The sequence below is a fragment of the Anolis sagrei genome, chromosome 5, assembly GCF_037176765.1.
Source record: "Anolis sagrei isolate rAnoSag1 chromosome 5, rAnoSag1.mat, whole genome shotgun sequence".
Taxonomy (NCBI): Eukaryota; Metazoa; Chordata; class Lepidosauria; order Squamata; family Dactyloidae; genus Anolis; species Anolis sagrei.
In genome coordinates this window covers 86396640-86415544 of record NC_090025.1, presented here as the reverse complement: position 1 = coordinate 86415544, position 18905 = coordinate 86396640, and the positions used below count along the sequence as shown (strand labels likewise).

General features: G+C 41.6%; 1 protein-coding gene across 15 annotated transcripts in view; it reads left to right on the top strand.

Annotated features, from left to right (window-relative positions):
• The window catches only part of MAGI2 (membrane associated guanylate kinase, WW and PDZ domain containing 2), a 1143898-nt gene that overhangs the window by 837115 nt on the left and 287878 nt on the right, over positions 1-18905 (top strand). For 10 of the 15 annotated variants that reach the window (XM_067468841.1, XM_067468833.1, XM_067468836.1 and 7 more), the window contains 3 exons: positions 12768-12889; positions 15825-15953; positions 17864-18046. In XM_067468841.1, coding sequence (XP_067324942.1) covers positions 12768-12889; positions 15825-15953; positions 17864-18046 — 434 coding nt within the window. The remainder of the gene's footprint in view (positions 1-12767; positions 12890-15824; positions 15954-17863; positions 18047-18905) is intronic. The other 5 variants (XM_067468838.1, XM_067468837.1, XM_067468839.1 and 2 more) reach the window with 2 other exon arrangements.

Here is an 18905-nt window from a genome sequence, read left to right as displayed (position 1 = left end):
CCCTGCTCTCGACCCCACCACTGTCACAAGTGAGGTTGGTGGGGACGAGGAGCAGGGCCTTCTCGGTGGTGGCCCCCCACCTGTGGAACTCACTCCCCGGGGAGATTAGATCGGCGACTTCCCTTCTGGCGTTCAGGAAAAAACTGAAGACCTGGGTTTGGGACCAAGCCTTTGGACACTCTGCCAACTAAATTAAGGATCTGACGATAGACAAGGACAAATGGAATGGAATGGATATATGGACTCTGAACCCCGAGCATGAGATTGTTTTAATATTTTATTATGTATTGATGTTTTAATTTAACTGTTGAATTGCTTTTTGTACTTTGTATTGCTGTCAATTGATTTAGGCATCTAACTGTGCCTCCTCTGTAAGCCGCCCTGAGTCCCCCCCGGGGCGAGAAGGGTGGGGTATAAGTAGTGAAATAAATAAATAAATAATGTAGAAATCTGAGTGGAAGGAAGCTTTCATGTGAAGTCCCAATACTGTACCACAAAAACATCAATGCTAGCACAAAGATGAGCATAGGACCAATATAAAAGAGATTTCTGTCAAACATATAAATGTATTTAATATGAATCTCCTAATTAACTCTTACTTACTTAGATGATCCCTCGTTGGATGAGTAGGATAGTCTTCCATGGATCCGTAGGTGGCTGTGGAGCCCTATTCTTGACCTGCATCTTCTCCCACAGTGAGGGCATTGGTTTCCAGGTGGAAGGCAGTCTCGGTCGGGGTTGGCTTGATGCGCCTTCCTCCTGGCACGTTTCTCTCATTCACCCTCCATTCGTGCCTCTTCAAATTCTGCAGCACTGCTGGTCACAGCTGACCTCCAGCTGGAGCGCTCAAAGGCCAGGGCTTCCCAGTTCTCAGTGTCTATACCAGAGTTTTAAAGGTTGGCTTTGAGCCCATCTTTAAATCTCTTTTCCTGTCCACCAACATTCAGTTTTCCATTCTTGAGTTCGGAGTAAAGCAACTGCTTTGGGAGACAGTGGTCGGGCATCCGGACAACGTGGCTGGTCCAGCGGAGTTGATGGCGGAGGACCATCGCTTCAATGCTGGTGGTCTTTGCTTCTTCCAGCACGCTGACATTTGTCTGCTTGTCTTCCCAAGAGATTTGCAGGATTTTCCGGAGACAGCGCTGATGGAATCGTTCCAGGAGTTGTGTGTGACGTCTGTAGACAGTCCACGTTTTGCAGGCATATAGCAGGGTTGGGAGGACAATAGCTTTATAGACTTGCACCTTGGTATTCCTACAGATGTCCCAGTCCTCAAACACTCTCTGGTTCATTCGGAAAAATGCTGCACTCGCAGAGCTCAAGCAGTGTTGTATTTCGGTGTCGATGTTGATTTTGGTGGAGAGGTGGCTGCCAAGGTAGCGGAAACGGTCAACATTTTCTAATGTTACACCATTAAGCTGTATCTCTGGCATTGGAGAGGGGTTGGCTGGTGGCTGCCTGAACAGTACTTTGGTTTTCTCGATGTTCAATGACAGGCCGAGCTTCTTGTATGCTTCTGCGAAGGTGTTTAGAGTGGCTTGTAAATCTTCTGAATGCGCACAGACGGCATTGTCATCAGCATACTGGAGTTCTATAACAGATGTTGTTGTAACCTTGGTTTTGGCTTTCAGTCTGTGGAGGTTGAATAGCTTGCCATCTGTCCGAAAGATGATTTCCACTCCGGTGGGAAGCTTCCCATCAATAAGGTGAAGTATCATAGCGATGAAGATGGAGAATAAAGTTGGGGCAATAACACATCCCTGTTTAACGCCTGATTCCACCTTAAATGGAATCTTTTGGAGCCATTGCTGTCCAAGACCGTTGCCATCATGTCATCATGGAGGAGCCGCAGGATGTTCACAAATTTGTTGGGGCACCCGATTTTTTAGAGGATGGTCCAAAGAGCGCTGTGATTCACTGTGTCAAATGCCTTTGCAAGGTCAATGAATGCCATGTACAGAGGTTGATTTTGTTCCCTGCATTTTTCTTGGAGCTGTCGTGCAGTGAAGATCATGTCCACTGTTCCTTTGGAGGGGCGGAAGCCATTCAGGGATTCTGGGAGGGTGTCTTCTGAGAGGGGTTGAAGGCGGTTTGCAATGAGCACATTTAGGGCTGAATTCAAAAAGTCTGTGAAATGTTAGTCCTGAAAAGATTTGTCCTTATGAGGGTTATTTCAATGGTTTTAATTCAGTCTTCCCAGCACATATTTTATTTCTTTAAAAGTACTGAGAAAAGTAGTGCTACATATAATAATATTTTTTATTATTTTGAAAGAATCAGTAAGGAAATTCTAATCAAGATTTGTAATAATAGGGTAAAGCCCCAATGACATTAAAAGTGTAGCGGTCCCATGTCCATAAAAACTTTTATAGTCAGCATAAAGATCTGTGTTTTAATCTGCTGTCTAAGCTCAATAGGTTTGAAGTGAAAATTGCTTCCCATTTTTCATTATAAAAAGTGACAGTGTTACACTTTCTTTTATTACTGGTGTTTAACAGATGAGTTCGTTTTTAAGGAGACAATATCCCATTATAATGTAGTCTCTTAATTATGTCGTAAAAAAGGATAAATCATAAAAAAGTTTGATTGCATGGCAAATTTAGGCACTGGGGAGAAATCTGATCTCATCTTCTGAAGACAACTTTATTTTTTTGTCGGCTACTTCACACCACTTCCTTCACCAGGACCCCTTCTAGTTTGCATTCTTGCTGCTGTGATTTTTAGCTGTGTAAGCGTACGGCTCAAACTTTCGTACAGTGGCCCTTATTTCTCATGCCAGTAAGGTAATGCTCAAGATCCTGCAAGGAAGACTCCAGGAAGACATGGAGCGAGAGTTACCAGATGTACAAGCTGGGTTTAGAAAAGGCAGAGGAACGAGAGACCAAATTGACAATATTCGCTGGATAATGGAGAAAGGCAGGGAGTTTCAGAAAAAAAAATCTATTTCTGTTTTATTGACTACTAGCCGTCCCCTGCCACATGTTGCTGTGGCCCAGTCTGGTGATCTGAAAAATAAAGTAATGGGAAAGTGTTGGTTTCTAATGTCTTTATGTTTGTGAGTAAACAGTATTTCTTGTTGTTCCTTTGCCAGTGTTGATGTGGAGTGTGGGGTCCCTTTCAAATCGATGATACTATCTCCCTCTGTGTGTGAATCATATAGATATCTATCTATATCTGTGGCTGGATGGCTTTTTGTCAGGAGGGCTTTGATTACGTTTTCTTGCCCTGGTGAAGCGAGTTGGACTGGGTGGCCTTAAGTATTTTTTGTTGGTCAGGGGAGGTTAATTTATCTTCTTACTAGCCGTCCCCTGCCACGCGTTGCTGTGGCCCAGTCTGGTGATCTGGAAAATAAAGTAATTAGAAAGTGTTGGTTTTTAATATATGTAATTTCTTCCTGCTTGTGGGTAAACAAATATTTGATTGCGTTTTCTTGCCCTGGTGAAGGGAGTTGGACTGGGTGGCCTTAAGTATTTTCTACTGGTCATAGGGGTTCTGTGTGGGAAGTTTGCCCCAATGCTGTCATTGGTGGGGTTCAGAATGCTCTTTGGTTGTAGGTGAACTATAAATCCCATTAACTACAACTCCAGAAGGTCTATTTTCCCCAAACTCCATCTGTGTTCACATTTGGGCACATGGAATATTCGTGCCAAGTTTGGTCCAGATCTATCATTGTTTGAGTCCACAGTGCTCTCTGGATGTGGGTGAACTACAACTCCCAAACTCAAGGTCAATGCCACCAAACCTTTCTGGTGTTTTCTGATGGTTATGGGAGTCTTGTATGCCACGTTTGGCTCAATTCCATCATTGGTGGAGTTCAAATTATCTTTAATTGTAGGTGAACTATAAATCCCAGCAACTACAACTCCCAAATGACAAAATCAGTTTTTTTGAGTGAAGGACATACATTGGATTGTTAGGTGTCTTGTAGTCAAATTTGGTGTCAATTCGTCCAGTGGTTTTTGAGTTCTGTTAATCCCACAAATGAACATTACATTTTTATTTATATAGATTCTAAAGCCTTTGACTGTGTGGATCATAATAAATTGTGGCAGGTTCTTGGTGGTATGGGCATACCAATGTGCAGGGCTTGTCAATCATACAATGTGCAGGGCTTGTCGAATGCAAGGTTGGGGGTGAAAATTGCTGGAAGAAACATTGTCTCTCTCCTGAGGAATCTGTATAAGGACCGAGTAGCAACAGTAAGAACTGACCATGGAACAACAGACTGGTTCAAGATTGGGAAAGGCGTACGGCAGGGTTGTATACTCTCACCCAACCTATTCAACTTGCATGCAGAACACATCATACAATGTGCAGGGCTTGTCGAATGCAAGGTTGGGGGTGAAAATTGCTGGAAGAAACATTAACAACCTTAGATATGCAGATGATACCACTTTGATGGTCAAAAGCGAGGAGGAGCTGAGGAGCCTTCTAATCAAGGTGAAAGAAACACAAAATCTGGGTTGCAGCTAAACATAAAAAAAAAAAACAAGATTATGGCAACCAGACTGATTGATAACTGGCAAATAAAGGGAGCAAACATGACAGACTTTGTATTTCTAGGTGCAAAGATTACTGAAGACGCAGACTGCAGCCAGGAAATCAGGAGACGTTGACTTCTTGGGAGGAGAGCAATAACCAATCTCGATAAAATAGTGAAGACTAGAGACATCACACTGGCGACCAAGACCCGCATAGTTAAAGCAATGGTATTTCCCTTAGTCACCTATGGATGTGAGAGCTGGACCTTAGGGAAGCCTGATCGAAGGAAGATGGACGCTTTTGAACTCTGGTGTTGGAAGAAAGTTCTGAGAGTGCCTTGGACCGGCAGAAGATCCAACCAGTCCATACTTCAGGAAATAAAGCCCGACTACTCATTGGAGGGAAGGATATTAGAGGCAAAGATGAAGTACTTTTGCCACATCATGAGAAGAAAGGAAAGCTTAGAGAAGACAATGATGCTGGGGAAAATGGAAGGAAAAAGGAAGAGGGCCCGACCAAGGGCAAGATGGATGGATGGCATCCTTGAAGTGACTGGATTGACCTTGAAGGAGCTGGGGGTCGTGACAGCAGACAAGGGAGCGCTGGTGTGGGCTGGTCCATGAAGTCATGAAGAGTCGGAAACAACTGAACAAATGAACAACAAGCCTAGATATGATATTTCCATGCTCTGAAAGCAGTGTAGCTTAGTCCACTTAGTTCAGTTTTGTGTATTCTGGCAGGATCTAATTCTAATTTCAGGATCTAACTTCAAGACACATAACCAATTTACCTTAGGCAGGGAAACATGACTAAGCACACATTCATGTACAGATATTATGCAGGCCCATGATTATGTAGGGAAGTAACTAAGACCAGGTAATAACTGTCCAAGAAATTGGCAGTTACGCTCCGAGTGTCAGAAGTGGTCAGTGACAAATCTATGAATATATTAGGAGTAAAAGTATGTACATGGGGAACAGCAACTTTTATAGATTGAAACTTCAGAGGTGAGAGAAATAACAAGATGAAAAAGGGCCCTTTTCAGACTAAAATCATGGGAAATTTGATTACATTTTCTAAACATAAATTCATTTCTCCAAGTTACCATTTTTAACTCATTTACCTACAAATAACTCCCTAAAATTCTGCATTGGTTGCAATTTTTGAATGCTACTTAGCTGTTTTATTTTTCTGAAATCCGTGTTACCATGATTTCTGTGCCTCTCCAGATGTTTAAGTAGGATGAAGTAAATATCTAACATTTTTATTTATTTATTTATTTATTTATTTATTTACAGTATTTATATTCCGCCTTTCTCACCCCACAGGGGACTCAGGGCAGATTACAATGTACATATACATGGCAAACATTCAATACCACACACAACATATATAGACAGACACAGAGGCAATTTAACATTCTAGCTTTTCTTGAGGGAATTTTGGCCACCAGGGGAGCTGTTCCTTCACCGACCATTTATAACACTGATGAAGTACTTCCTCATTCTTTGCATGCTTGCTGGAGATTTTCATGTGATTTGCATAGAGGCACTTTCAGAAGACTTGTGCCCCACTACTTACTACACTGCAGATATAGCACTCTTGATTTTGTGGAATAAGATAGGAATTATTCTGATCATAAGATGTGGCCCTAAGGTCACATCTTAGGGAAAAATCTATCCCCTTACTAGGACTATGTAATAATCATATTAGCAATAACAGTTGTCTGAAAAATAACAAAAGAAAGGGAGGAATAGATGACCTGCCTTGCAAAACAGGTCAAAAGCAGACTCAATAAATGAATAAGCATAAATGTAATAACAAAATATTAGGAAATGATTATTTATTTATTTATTTATTTATTTCAGGTATTTGTACCCTGCCCTTCTCTTTTTTTAATATCTTTATTAGCATTTTGTTTACAATTGATAAAATAGAGAGAGGGAAAAGGGGGAAGGAGAAGTTATAAAAAATTTGCGTGAGGCAGGTAAATAGAGAGAGAGCAAAAGAGGTGGAAAGAGTTTCTAGAGACCGAAAAGAGGGTGGCCAAAGATAGAAAGACCTGAAGAGCGAAAAGGAAGAGAGTATGTTAAATAGAAGAGAGGGTGTATAGAGAAATTAGAATAAAAAGAAGCCGTGTAAAATAGAAAGAAGTGTAAAGTTATATTTTGACTTCCTCCTTCGTTTCCCCTGGGTTGTAGTATTTTCTTGCTCAGATCCAAGTCACTTCTCTATTAACGTTTCTGGTTCCTGTCTTCATTTAGAAATACCATTGTATTCATTCTTATCTTTGTTGAGGAGAGCAAGTCTAGTGTAAACTCTGTTGAGATTTCAAATAGTCTTTATATAGTGACCAGTCTGTTGGTATTAAGGGTCTGCCCGTCATATCCTTTAGGAAGAAGGTTAGTAGATCCATGTCCATGATGTCCCGAGGTTTTGTTTCCCATTCTTCTTTAGTTGCCAGTTCTTTTATTTTCCATTTCTTTGCGTATGTGATTCTGGCAGCTGTTGTTATGTACGTGAACAGTTTATCAACCCCTTCTCAACCGCCAGGCGGGGGTGGGGGTGGGGGGGGGGGACACGACTCAGGGCGGCTTCCAGCCAGCACATATTCGATGCCTACAAGCAACACAACAAAATACACATCAACACAATAATTATAAACAGCTGAAACATTAGGTTAATACAATAAAATCTACTAAAAAGAAAGCCAGTCTGGTGGCCATTGTTCCATCGAGTTTGTAATTGAAAGCTCCATTAAACTTGTCCATAAACCATTTCCATAGCCATTGTAGTCGTTGTCGTCATCAAGTCTGCAAGATTACCCAAAGGCCTGGTCCCTCATCCAAGTTTTTAATTTCCTTCTAAAGCAGAGGAGGGATGAAGATGACCTAATTTCCCGGGGAGTGAATTCCACAGGCAGGGGGCCACCAACAAGAAGGCCCTGTCCCTCGTCCCCATCAAACGTGCTTTTGACAGGGGCGGGGCCAAGAGCAGGGCCTCTCCAGAAGATCTTAAACTCCTAGGTGGAACGTAGAAGGAGATAAATCTCTTTGTATAGACCAAGCACTGATTTGGGTTGAGTTTTGCCAAATGTAAGACCTTGAAACCTGAATAGCAATGTAATAAGTGTGCTGTTTTAATTTTAGAGTTTGTTAATATTGGTAGCCAGATTTTGTTCATTTTCATGGTTTCCTCCTTTCTGTTGAAATTGTCCACATGCTTGTGGATTTCAATGGCTTCTCTGTGTAGTTTGACATGGTGGTTGTTAGAATGGTCCAGCATTTCTGTGTTCTCAAATAATATGCTGTGTCCAGGTTGGTTCATCAGGTGCTCTGATGAACCAACAGCAAAACAGCAGAGGGAAAACAATCAGGGACATCTAATCACCTCTCAACAAAAGACTGCCCCAGGCACTGCCAGGCCATCAAATGCTAATCAAGGTGGTCAGTTGAAACATTCACACCTAGCTCCAGCAGACAAGAGTTCTTTGTTCCACCCTGGACTTTCCACAGATATCTAAACCCATTTTCCTAGTTCCAACAGACCTCACTACCTCTGAGGATACTTATTTATTTATTTATTTATTTACTGTCCTTGTATACCGCCGTTTCTCAGCCTAACTGGCGACTCAACGCGGTTTACAACAGAATATACAGTACACAGTATACAATTAAAACCGTAAAAAACATAATACACAATATTTCACATAAATCACAATCCAATACATCTCCTAACTAAAATCGTGGTCCAATTGCATCATCCATATTACCAATCCGTAGTCGACACATTCATTGCACCGAATTAACCAAATGCCTGCTTGAACATCCAAGTTTTTAGTCTTTTTCGGAATACCATCAGTGAGGAGGCTGATCTTACCTCCATGGGAAGGGCGTTCCAGAGCCGAGGGGCCACCACAGAAAAGGCCCTGTCTCTCGTCCCCGCCATAGATGCAGGTGAAACGTCAGGAGAGAATGCCTCTAGACCATGGTCACATAGCTCCCCCCCCCCCCAAAAAAAAAAACCCTACAACAACCCAGTGATTCTGGCCATGAAAGCCTTCAACAATACAATGTAATAAGTGTGTTTGGAAAGAATTAAATGCAATGTGCATGTAATGCCAAGGGCATAGATACTGACCAATTCCAGATGGGAAGCCACCTAGCTGTAAACAAATTGATAGAGGGAGAAATAGCCTGAAAAACAACATGAACTTGCAATGGAAAAGGTCTACTAGGATCAGATGGTTAATTAAATCAGATGGTAGGCAGCCAAGAACCACTGGCCTCCAAGTGAGACAACATTAAATAAAGAGTAGTTAACTCTCTGGTCTGATTGAATGGGGATTATTTTTCTATAAACAATTTAAGGTTGTTTATGTTAGTGAAAGCTAGTAAATATCTGTTCCCGATAGAACAGAAACAGGCCTTAGATAATTAACACCAGCTCAGGAGAGAGAGAAGCATCAGATTCCTATTTGACTACGGTTGGGAGTTTTGTAACAGCTTTGATCCCAATAACACTGCTCATGTTGGTAAGAGAGAACTCCTGTTCTCAAATAAATTATAATAATGATATTATTTCTATCTGAAAAGACAGATGTCCATTATGCCTGTAATGGATGAATAGTTTGCAGTGCCCAAGTTAGATGATTATTTTCCTTGAACACCACTGTGTGTCCCTGACAGATGTTATGTTGACGTTTCTCTGTGTTAAGTATAGAGATGTCTGCTAGGGAAATGCACACTATATAAAGCTTTAGTCCTTGTGAACGTATAATGCATTACCTGCAAAGTAACATAATGAGTACAGCATGTCTAGATACTCTTTCTTCCTGAGGGGAGCAAATATCTATTACAATGTCTAATAAAACCGCCTAAAAAGACCTTGCTCACTGCTCACTCTAGAATCATAGAGTTGGGAGAGACCTCATGGGCCATCCAGTCCAACCCCCTGCCAAGAAGCAGGAATATTGCATTCAAATCACCCCTGACAGATGGCCATCCAGCCTCTGGTTAAAAGCTTCCAAAGAAGGAGCCTCCACCACACTCCAGGGCAGAGAGTTCCACTGCTGAACGGCTCTCACAGTCAGGAAGTTCTTCCTCATGTTCAGATGGAATCTCCTCTCTTGTAGTTTGAAGCCATTGTTCCGTGTCCTAGTCTCCAAGGAAGCAGAAAACGAGCTTGCTCCCTCCTCCCTGTGGCTTCCTCTCACATATTTATACATGGCTATCATATCTCCTCTCAGCCTTCTCTTCTTCAGGCTAAACATGCCCAGCTCCTTAAGCCGCTACTCATAGGGCTTGTTCTCCAGACCCTTGATCATTTTAGTCGCCCTCCTCTGGACACATTCCAGCTTGTCAATATCTCTCTTGAATTGTGGTGCCCAGAATTGGACATAATATTCCAGGTGTGGTCTAACCAAAGCAGAATGGAGGGGTAGCAATACTTCCCTAGATCTAGACACTATGCTCCTATTGATGCAGGCCAAAATCCCATTAGCTTTTTTTGCCGCCACATCACATTGTTAGCTCATGTTTAACTTGTTGTCCACGAGGACTCCAAGATCTTTTTCACACGTACTGCTCTCAAGCCAGGCATTGTCCCCCATTCTGTATCTTTGCATTTTGTTTTTTCTGCCTAAGTGGAATATCTTGCATTTGTTCAGCGGGGGTTTGTCATTGCCTCCTCCTGAGGCTAACAGACTATGTGATTTGCCTCAAAGCACCCATTGTGTATTCATGGCCTAGCAGGGATTCAAATCCTGATCAGAGTCATAGTCCAATGCTTAAATTGCTATACCATGGTGGGTCTCTAGATTTATTATTGCTTCCTAATATTTGTTTATTGCATTAACATTCATGCACTTACAGTCATTTCCTGACGTCTTGTTTGAAAAATATACTTTGCCCAAACACATTACAATTCTGAATAAGAGCTCCAACTTAATATAATGCATAATTATGCTCCCATTTGGAGGGTTGCTGCTTTCTACCTTGTAAAATTTGAATTCACAAGCAGAAGAGCAGTCGCATTGTACTCTGTCTCATTCTTAATGATTCTGTATTGCCACAGAAGTACTAAATATTTAGTAGCGTGCTTATGGTATTATTGTTGTTGAAATTGCAATATTTATTTATTTGTGCCCTCTCTGCTTTCATTACCTGTAACTTGCAAACTTTCTCCTTGAGGAGCTTTTAAGCTTCACAATGAAATAAGTTATGTTGGAAGCTAATGGCTTCTGAGCACCACAATTCAAGAGAGATATTGACAAGCTGGAATGTGTGCAGAGGAGGGCGACTAAAATGATCAAGGGTCTGGAGAACAAGCCCTATGAGGAGCGGCTTAAGGAGCTGGGCATGTTTAGCCTGAAGAAGAAAAGGCTGAGAGGAGATATGATAGCCATGTATAAATATGTGAGAGGAAGCCACAGGAAGGAGGGAGCAAGCTTGTTTTCTGCTTCCCTGGAGACTAGGATGCGAAACAATGGCTTCAAACTACAAGAGAGGAGATTCCATCTGAACATGAGGAAGAACTTCCTGACTGTGAGAGCCGTTCAGCAGTGGAACTCTCTGCCCTGGAGTGTGGTGGAGGCTCCTTCTTTGGAAGCTTTTAAACAGAGGCTGGATGGCCATCTGTCAGGGGTGATTTGAATGCAATATTCCTGCTTCTTGGCAGGGGGTTGGACTGGATGGCCCATGAGGTCTCTTCCAACTCTATGATTCTATGAGGATCTTTCCCAATACTATCCATGAACCATCTCCTGTTCCTATAGGAACATAGGAAACTGTTTTATTTTTTCCCCATATAGTTCAGAATTAGCCGAAGTTCTCATCAGTTTCTGTCTTTACCAGCCATGCATGGAAATCTCAAGGATTGAGGTTGGTAACTTCAGCATGTGTTCTATCATTGAATTAGAGTTCCTTTCCACAACACTTGCTAGGAATTTATACACAACTAGCTGTCCCCTGCCACGCGTTGCTGTGGCCCAGTCTGGTGATCTGGAAAATAAAGTAATGAGAAAGTGTTGGTTTCTAATATATGTAATTCCTTTATGCTTGTGAGTAAACAGTATTTCTTGTTGTTTCTTTGTCAGTGTTGATGTGGAGAGTGTCTGGTTTGCCTACTCTGGAATATGCAACATATCATAGTCCTTCTTTAAGGGTCTCTTTCAAATCTATGATACTATATCTGTGTGTGTGAGAGAGAATCCTATCTATCTATATTTATGACTGGATGGCTCTTTGTCAGGAGGGCTTTGATTACATTTTCTTGCCCCGGTAAAGAGAGTTGGACTGGATGGCCTTAAGTATTTTCTGTTGGTCATGGGAGTTTGTGTGAGAAGTTTGCCCCATTTCTGTCGTTTGTGGGTTTCAGAATGCTCTTTGATTGTAGTGAACTATAAATCCCAGTAACTACAAATCCCAAATGTCAAGATCTATTTCCTCCAAACTCCATCTGTGTTCATATTTGGGCATATGGAATATTCGTGCCAAGTTTGGTCCAGATCCATCATTGTTTGAGTCCACAGTGCTCTCTGGATGTGGGTGAACTATAATTCCCAAACTCAAGGGCAATGTCCACCAAACCCTTCCAGTTTTTTCTGTTGGTCATGAGAGCCCTGTGTGCTAAGTTTGGCCCAATTCCATCATTGGTGGAGTTCAGAATGCTCTTTGATTGTAAGTAAACTATAAATCCCAGCAACATCAATTCTCAAATGACAAAATCAATTTTTTTTGAGTGGAGGACATACATTGGGTTGTTAGGTATCTTGTGTCCAAATTTGGTGTCAATTCCCCCAGTGGTTTTTGAGTTCTGATGGTATCACAAACGGACATTACATTTTTATTTATATAGATACAGTTGCCGGTTAGAGCATTTTCCATGTAAACACCTCTCAAGAAGTGGAGTGGCTGAATAATATAGAGATGTGCAAGATTTGTTTGTGTGATAGCAACCTATCAATAATCTTTATTCAAACTACAAGAGAGGAGATTCCATCTGAACATGAGGAAGAACTTCCTGACTGTGAGAGCCGTTCAGCAGTGGAACTCTCTGCCCCGGAGTGTGGTGGAGGCTCCTTCTTTGGAAGCTTTTAAACAGAGGCTGGATGGCCATCTGTTGGGGTGATTTGAATGCAATATTCCTGCTTCTTGGCAGGGGGTTGGACTGGATGGCCCATGAGGTCTCTTCCAACTCTTTGATTCTATGATTCTATGAAAAGGGGAAAAAACGGGTCTCAAAATGATCATCTTTAAGTGACATTTTATTTCTCTATTTTTCAGCCACATAAATAGAAGGACACAATTTGAAAATCCTGTTTTGGAAGCAAAAAGAAAGCTACAACAGCGTACCATGCCCAACGCAGAACTTGGAACCAAGCCTATGCCGGCCCAAGGTTTCCGAGGTACAGTATCACAACAGTGTGCCATATCCTACAATTAAAACAATTTCATTAAGTTTTCCATTATTTTATAGGGGGGAAATTAAGATATGAACATGAAAATGTAGACTTCATTTCTGTTTTCAGCTAACAAATTTGAAGACAAAGCTTATCTTTGTTGATTGGGTTCAGCTCATAGTTTTGACATTACCAAAATTGCAAATTTGTGTTAAATCGAACCAGAAGCTTCTAGCAAAATGCTGAAATTTTGTCTTGAAAAAAAGAAATCCTATGTTTTCAGGGCTAATTAAAATGAAGCAGAGGCAAAAATGGGTAACAGATATGATGTAGTCTTCAGCGTGAAAACAAGGAGAAAGAAAATAGTAATATTAAGGTTACAAAAATGAGACAATAGAAAGTGTTTATTTTCCCAAAGGGAAAGACCTTCCCAAAAATTCAAGAACCCAATAAAAATCAAAGGGTAACTCATTGATCCTCTGTATTCTCATGACACGGAGTGCAAAAGACAGATGTTGATGAAGATACTTTGACTCTTGCTTCAGTTGTAGAATCAAAACAGATATGATATTGAATGCTCGAATGCATCAGATGTGTCTTCCTTTTGCCTTTTCTGTTTGCAGCTGGATGGAGTGATGGTACTGTGGCAAAATTACATTTACTATTTTCTGGAAGGGTAGCAAAGAGGGAAACTCTCTGCCACGGAGGTTCCTGAGCCTCGGAAGAGGTACTAAGACAAACAGGCCTGTAGCGAGGGGGGGTTAGGGGTTCAACCCCCCCCCCCCCGCTTGAATTTTTTAAAAAAATAAACCTAGTTTACTCATGAATTTTAACTGGTTAACCAAATCCCCATGCTAAGTCTATGAGACACAAAAAAATTAAGAGTCCCTCCAGAACTGCGAGCACTATCTCAAGCAAATATCGACGATTTATTCACACTGTCATTACTTGCAGCAATAGCCAATGTAGCGAAGCAACCAAGTGGGGGGGGGGGGGGGTTAGATTTGAAGGCCCTCATTAAGAAGGCCAGACTTGGTGGAGGTGGTTGACAGGGGCGGAGCTGCAGGCTATTGAAGGCTGCTCTGTCCTTGCTGTGCTCTTTGCTTCAGCATGAGCTAAGAGGCAGGTTTCAACCCCCCTCCCTGAAATTTTCAACCCCCCCTCCCGAAATTTTCAAAACTCCCCCCCTCCCAAATTTTCAACCCAACCCTCCTCGAAATTTTTTTCTGGCTACGGCCCTGGTGACAAAGCTGAAAGACATTAAGCCACCACAATCATCCAGCCACTACTCTATCTACACCGATCTCTTTTACCAGTGCTGACCTGGAATAGCAAATGCTGTATTGGTGCCAGGATGGTTTGGATCACCACCTCCTCCACCTGGCCACTGCAGAGGCAAAAGGAGACCTAAACATCCAGCAGTGCAGAACTTGGTTCGGCACTGCAGTACAGCCACTCGTACCAGGTTCCTCTTCTCCTTGTCACAGTAGCCAGCAGGGACAAGCCTGGGGAACACACAATGAGCAGGTCAACTGTGGCCAATTCCAACTAAGAACCTGGCCAACTGTTTACATGGGCCAAATTTGCTGTTTATTGTAGATTACGTGGGATAATTCATAGCAACTGGCAACTTTTGTTAATACAGTTCAAGGCTGCATTAAGGTGGCATTAACCTGGATCAGCTGTGTGCACTATTTGACCATCCTTTGTGATGTGGTCAGTGTGAATCTTCCCTACAACCTACTAATCCAAGATTAAGTTGTGAATGATAGTTGGTTTTTCTGTTCACTGATCTGGCAGTATCAGAAGCATTAACTACCCAGGAGGATTCTTATTTTATTATTTATTTATTTACAGTATTTATATTCCGCCCTCCTCACCCCGCAGGGGACTCAGGGCGGATTACAGTGTACACATATATGGCAAACATTCAATGCCAATTTGACATACAATGTATACAGACATACACAGAGGCTATTTAACTTTTTCTGGCCACCAGGGGAGCTGTCGCTTTCATCGTCCATCTGCGACACTGATGAAGTACTTCCGCATTCCCTGCATGCTTTTGCTGGAGTGCTTTGCTGGAGTCTTTTTTATGGCCTCATAAATTAGTCAATTTAGCCTCCCCACACTTTAAGGTGGTACCTAATTTTACTACTTGACAGATGCAACTGTCTTTCGGGTTGCAAAGGTCAACAACAGGCTACACAATTGGTTGGAAGCCCACTCCAACCTGGGCTGGCTTTGAACTCATGACCTTTTGGTCAAAGTGATCTTGATGCAGCTGACACTCAGCCAGCTGCGCCACAATCCCGTTGCTTGCCAGGACTATCCATTTTATTTGGGTTGAGACACATATTCCTGTCTCTTTCCCTGCTCTCATGACAGGTTCTAGAGGAGGTTTTCAGCAGGATTGCAGCATGAGAGGGAAAGGGCAAACCTTTTTTCTGATATGCCATGTTCCTGCCAAACCCTGTTCCCAGCTGATACTGTAAAAAGAACACATTAATTGCATTCAAGCATTTCATGTCACTATATTTCATCTAAATGTATGGCTTCATCTTGGGCTGTTTGTGGTTAGAGAAGGGGTAGCTGTTCTTTAGTTGGTTGGCATCCAGTTGCAAAGTCCCTGGTGACTGGCCATACTGTCTCAGGTATATGAGTTGTAGTTCACTGCTTCTAAAGGGCACCAGGATATCTATCCTTGTGGTAGAGGAACCTATACATCCCATTGAAACTGCTTCTACTTCCTTAAGGTAGTTTTGAGAATAATGGCTCATAGTCCTATTTGGTGGGAAACTGTGAGATTATATTTGTAACAAAGAAGCTGATGGAAGTGGGGGGCGGGTAAAAATGGATAATGATCTATATTGGATATAGAGATTAAATTATTTACATGAGCTTGCAGGCAAAGAATGAGGCTTCTTCTCCTTTATAACAGTAGAAAGCTCCTCATCAACATTACCTAGGCCCAAACATGTTCACCCGCGCCCTGGTCCTCAGAGGTCTCGCAGTGTGAGTGACCTGTCTCAGTGTCGGCGGGACATTGCTGGAGTGTACAGGCTGTATGGTATGTCCAAGTGCTGCTATGTACCCAGGCTGCACTTTTGTAAAAAGTAGTGAGCTATTTTTTTACAAAAAAAACAACACCAAACTTTTCACCTTTTCCCATACCTTTCTCACACAATAAAGCACAGCACAGAGGCACTGGATGTGAGGTGAGGCCTTTCGTTTGCCTGCTGGTCTTTGTCACACTTCACCAAAAAAAATCACACTTAAAGTTGATGTGAACATCACTGAATCATCTCACAAGTTGTCCATCCCAGTTGTTGAAATTCCCGGTTGTTGAAATTCCCGGTTGTTGAAACTGGACAGATACACAGACACGCTTTGTATGCGGCTGCAGGAAAACTAAATTATACAGCTATTTAGTATTTTTAGTAATCAAACCGCTACAGGTTGAGCATTTCTTATCTAGAATTACAAATGCTGAAATACTCCAAAATCCTTAATTGTCCACATGGTTGGATGAAAAAGGCTTTCTGATGTTTCAACATACAGACTTTGCTTTCTGATGTTTCAACATACAGACTTGTGTTTAGGCATTTCCAAGATATCTCATTACTTACTTAAATACGAGGGGTATTTTTTAAGTAAGGTCCGTTTTGTTGTAGACACTAGTAGTTTGCGCGCATACCGCAACGAGCGCGTGCGTCGTGTACCGGCATGCCTCGGGAACAACTGTGCTCAGTTTCTGCTCTGTAGCTAACCTGTACAGTTCTGTTCTGAGCTTTAAAAATGTTTAAGACTATCAACTCACCAGCCACATGTGATACAGTTTTTGTCAGCAAGGAACCTGAGCGGTCCTCATCATGGACGTTGTCACGGCCATCTTTGAATTGTCGTACGCACTTTGCTTTCACTCATAGCAGTATCACCGTACACTTCACAAATCTGTTGATGGATTTCTGCAGCAGGCAGGTTCCTTGCTGACAAAAACCATATCACTGAGCGAACCTCACATGCGGTGGGTGAGTTGATAGTCTTAAACATTTTAAAGCACAGAACAGAACCGTACAGGTTAGCTACAGAGTGGAAACTGAGCACAGTTGTTCCCGAGGCATGCCGGTTACGCACTTTGCTTTCACTCATAGCAGTATCACCGTACACATCACAAATCTGTTGATGGATTTCTGCAGCAGGCAGGTTCCTTGCTGACAAAAACCATATCACTGAGTGAACCTCACATGCGGTGGGTGAGTTGATAGTCTTAAACATTTTAAAGCACAGAACAGAACCGTACAGGTTAGCTACAGAGTGGAAACTGAGCACAGTTGTTCCCGAGGCATGCCGGTACACGACGCATGCGTTCGTTGCAGTATGCACACAAACTACTAGTGTCTACAACAAAACGGACCTTACTTAAAAAATACCCCTCGTACAAATACGGTATTCCAAAATCTGGGGGGAAAATCTGGTCCAAAACACCTCCAGTTTCAAACATTTCAGGAAGCGTTAAAGAATACTCAACCTGTATTAAACAGCTATTTAGCTATTTCTTCAAAGCAATGTTAAAAAAAAATTCCAAAGGATTTCATTAATTAACTAATACATATCAAGTTAAGTACTACATATCAATTTTTCAGTTTTGGACAAGTTTGTTTTTTAGTATCCCAGCAGTCCAACTCATAATCAGTAGTGATTTTATTAAGATACACTATAATCAATAACACCACAGATAAACAAATCTTTCTCTTGCTGGTTTTGGCCTTAAGTCGTGGATAACTCACTAATGCTTATGTTTTTCTGGGAACGCTTGCACTTTTATTTTGCTTTAATTTTTTTCCCAAATGCAACCCTGTTGCCTGCTATTTGCTTCTATTGCACTTTGGGAAGCCGGTGGTTTTCATTTATTAATTTTTTTACAGCAGGACCCAAACGTTGTTTGTTTGTTTGTCTCCTTTATGTTGACTGATGTAGAAAAACCACTTTTCACCCGGGATGCCTCACAACTGAAGGGGACTTTCCTCAGCACCACTCTTAAGAAAAGCAATATGGGCTTTGGATTTACCATCATTGGTGGGGATGAGCCTGACGAGTTTCTCCAGGTGAAGAGTGTTATTCCCGATGGACCTGCTGCACAGGATGGCAAGATGGAGACAGGTAAGTCAGAGTCCTACTTTCATTTTGTGTAGAATGAAACTCAGCACTATCACAGAAAATGCGGCCGTAATTATAGTTGCCATTTTCTAGCAGGAATTCAAAAATATGCATTACATTTAACAATGCTACCTGCAAACTGTTACTTTTTCCTGTAATGTCATAGCTACTAGGGCTGGGCAACCACGGAAAATTTTGTTTCTAAACTCGATTCGTTTTTTGGGTTTTTTTGCGTTTCGACATTTAAAAGAATTCCAAATTTTTTCTTTAAAAAAGTTCGATATTTACAAAATTTCGTAAAATTACGAAACAATACAAAACGAATACGAAACGAATACGAATCGATTAGTTAATGGCGGACGTGACCGCGCAATACGCTAAAAAACCTCCATATCGGACAGGGGGAACTTCTGAAGTTTCCCTCTCCCTCTGTTGTTGACTGTTGGTGTGATATTTATAATTTTTTTTCACTGATTAAACAAACAACAGCTATAAAACTTGCCCCAGACATGCGGAAATAATAACAAAACGATTTCGAAATGATTTTGAAACGAATACGAAGCAATTACGAAACGAATTGAAAAATTCGTTTCGTTTTTTAGATGCTCCTGAATGGTTCAATATCGCTTCGTTATAAAAAAAAATAACGAATTTTTAACGAATTACGAAATTACGAAATGAAACCGCCCAGCCCTAATAGCTACTACTAAAAAAAAAGTAATGTAATGGTAACTCCAGGTTTTTTAGTGTGGTTTCCTTGTTATTTGAAGCACACAACTTAGGAAAATGGAAGCCATTTTTGACCTCTTGAAATAACGAATGGAACATGTTATTGTTTTTTAAGATTAGGCGAGCCCGCACT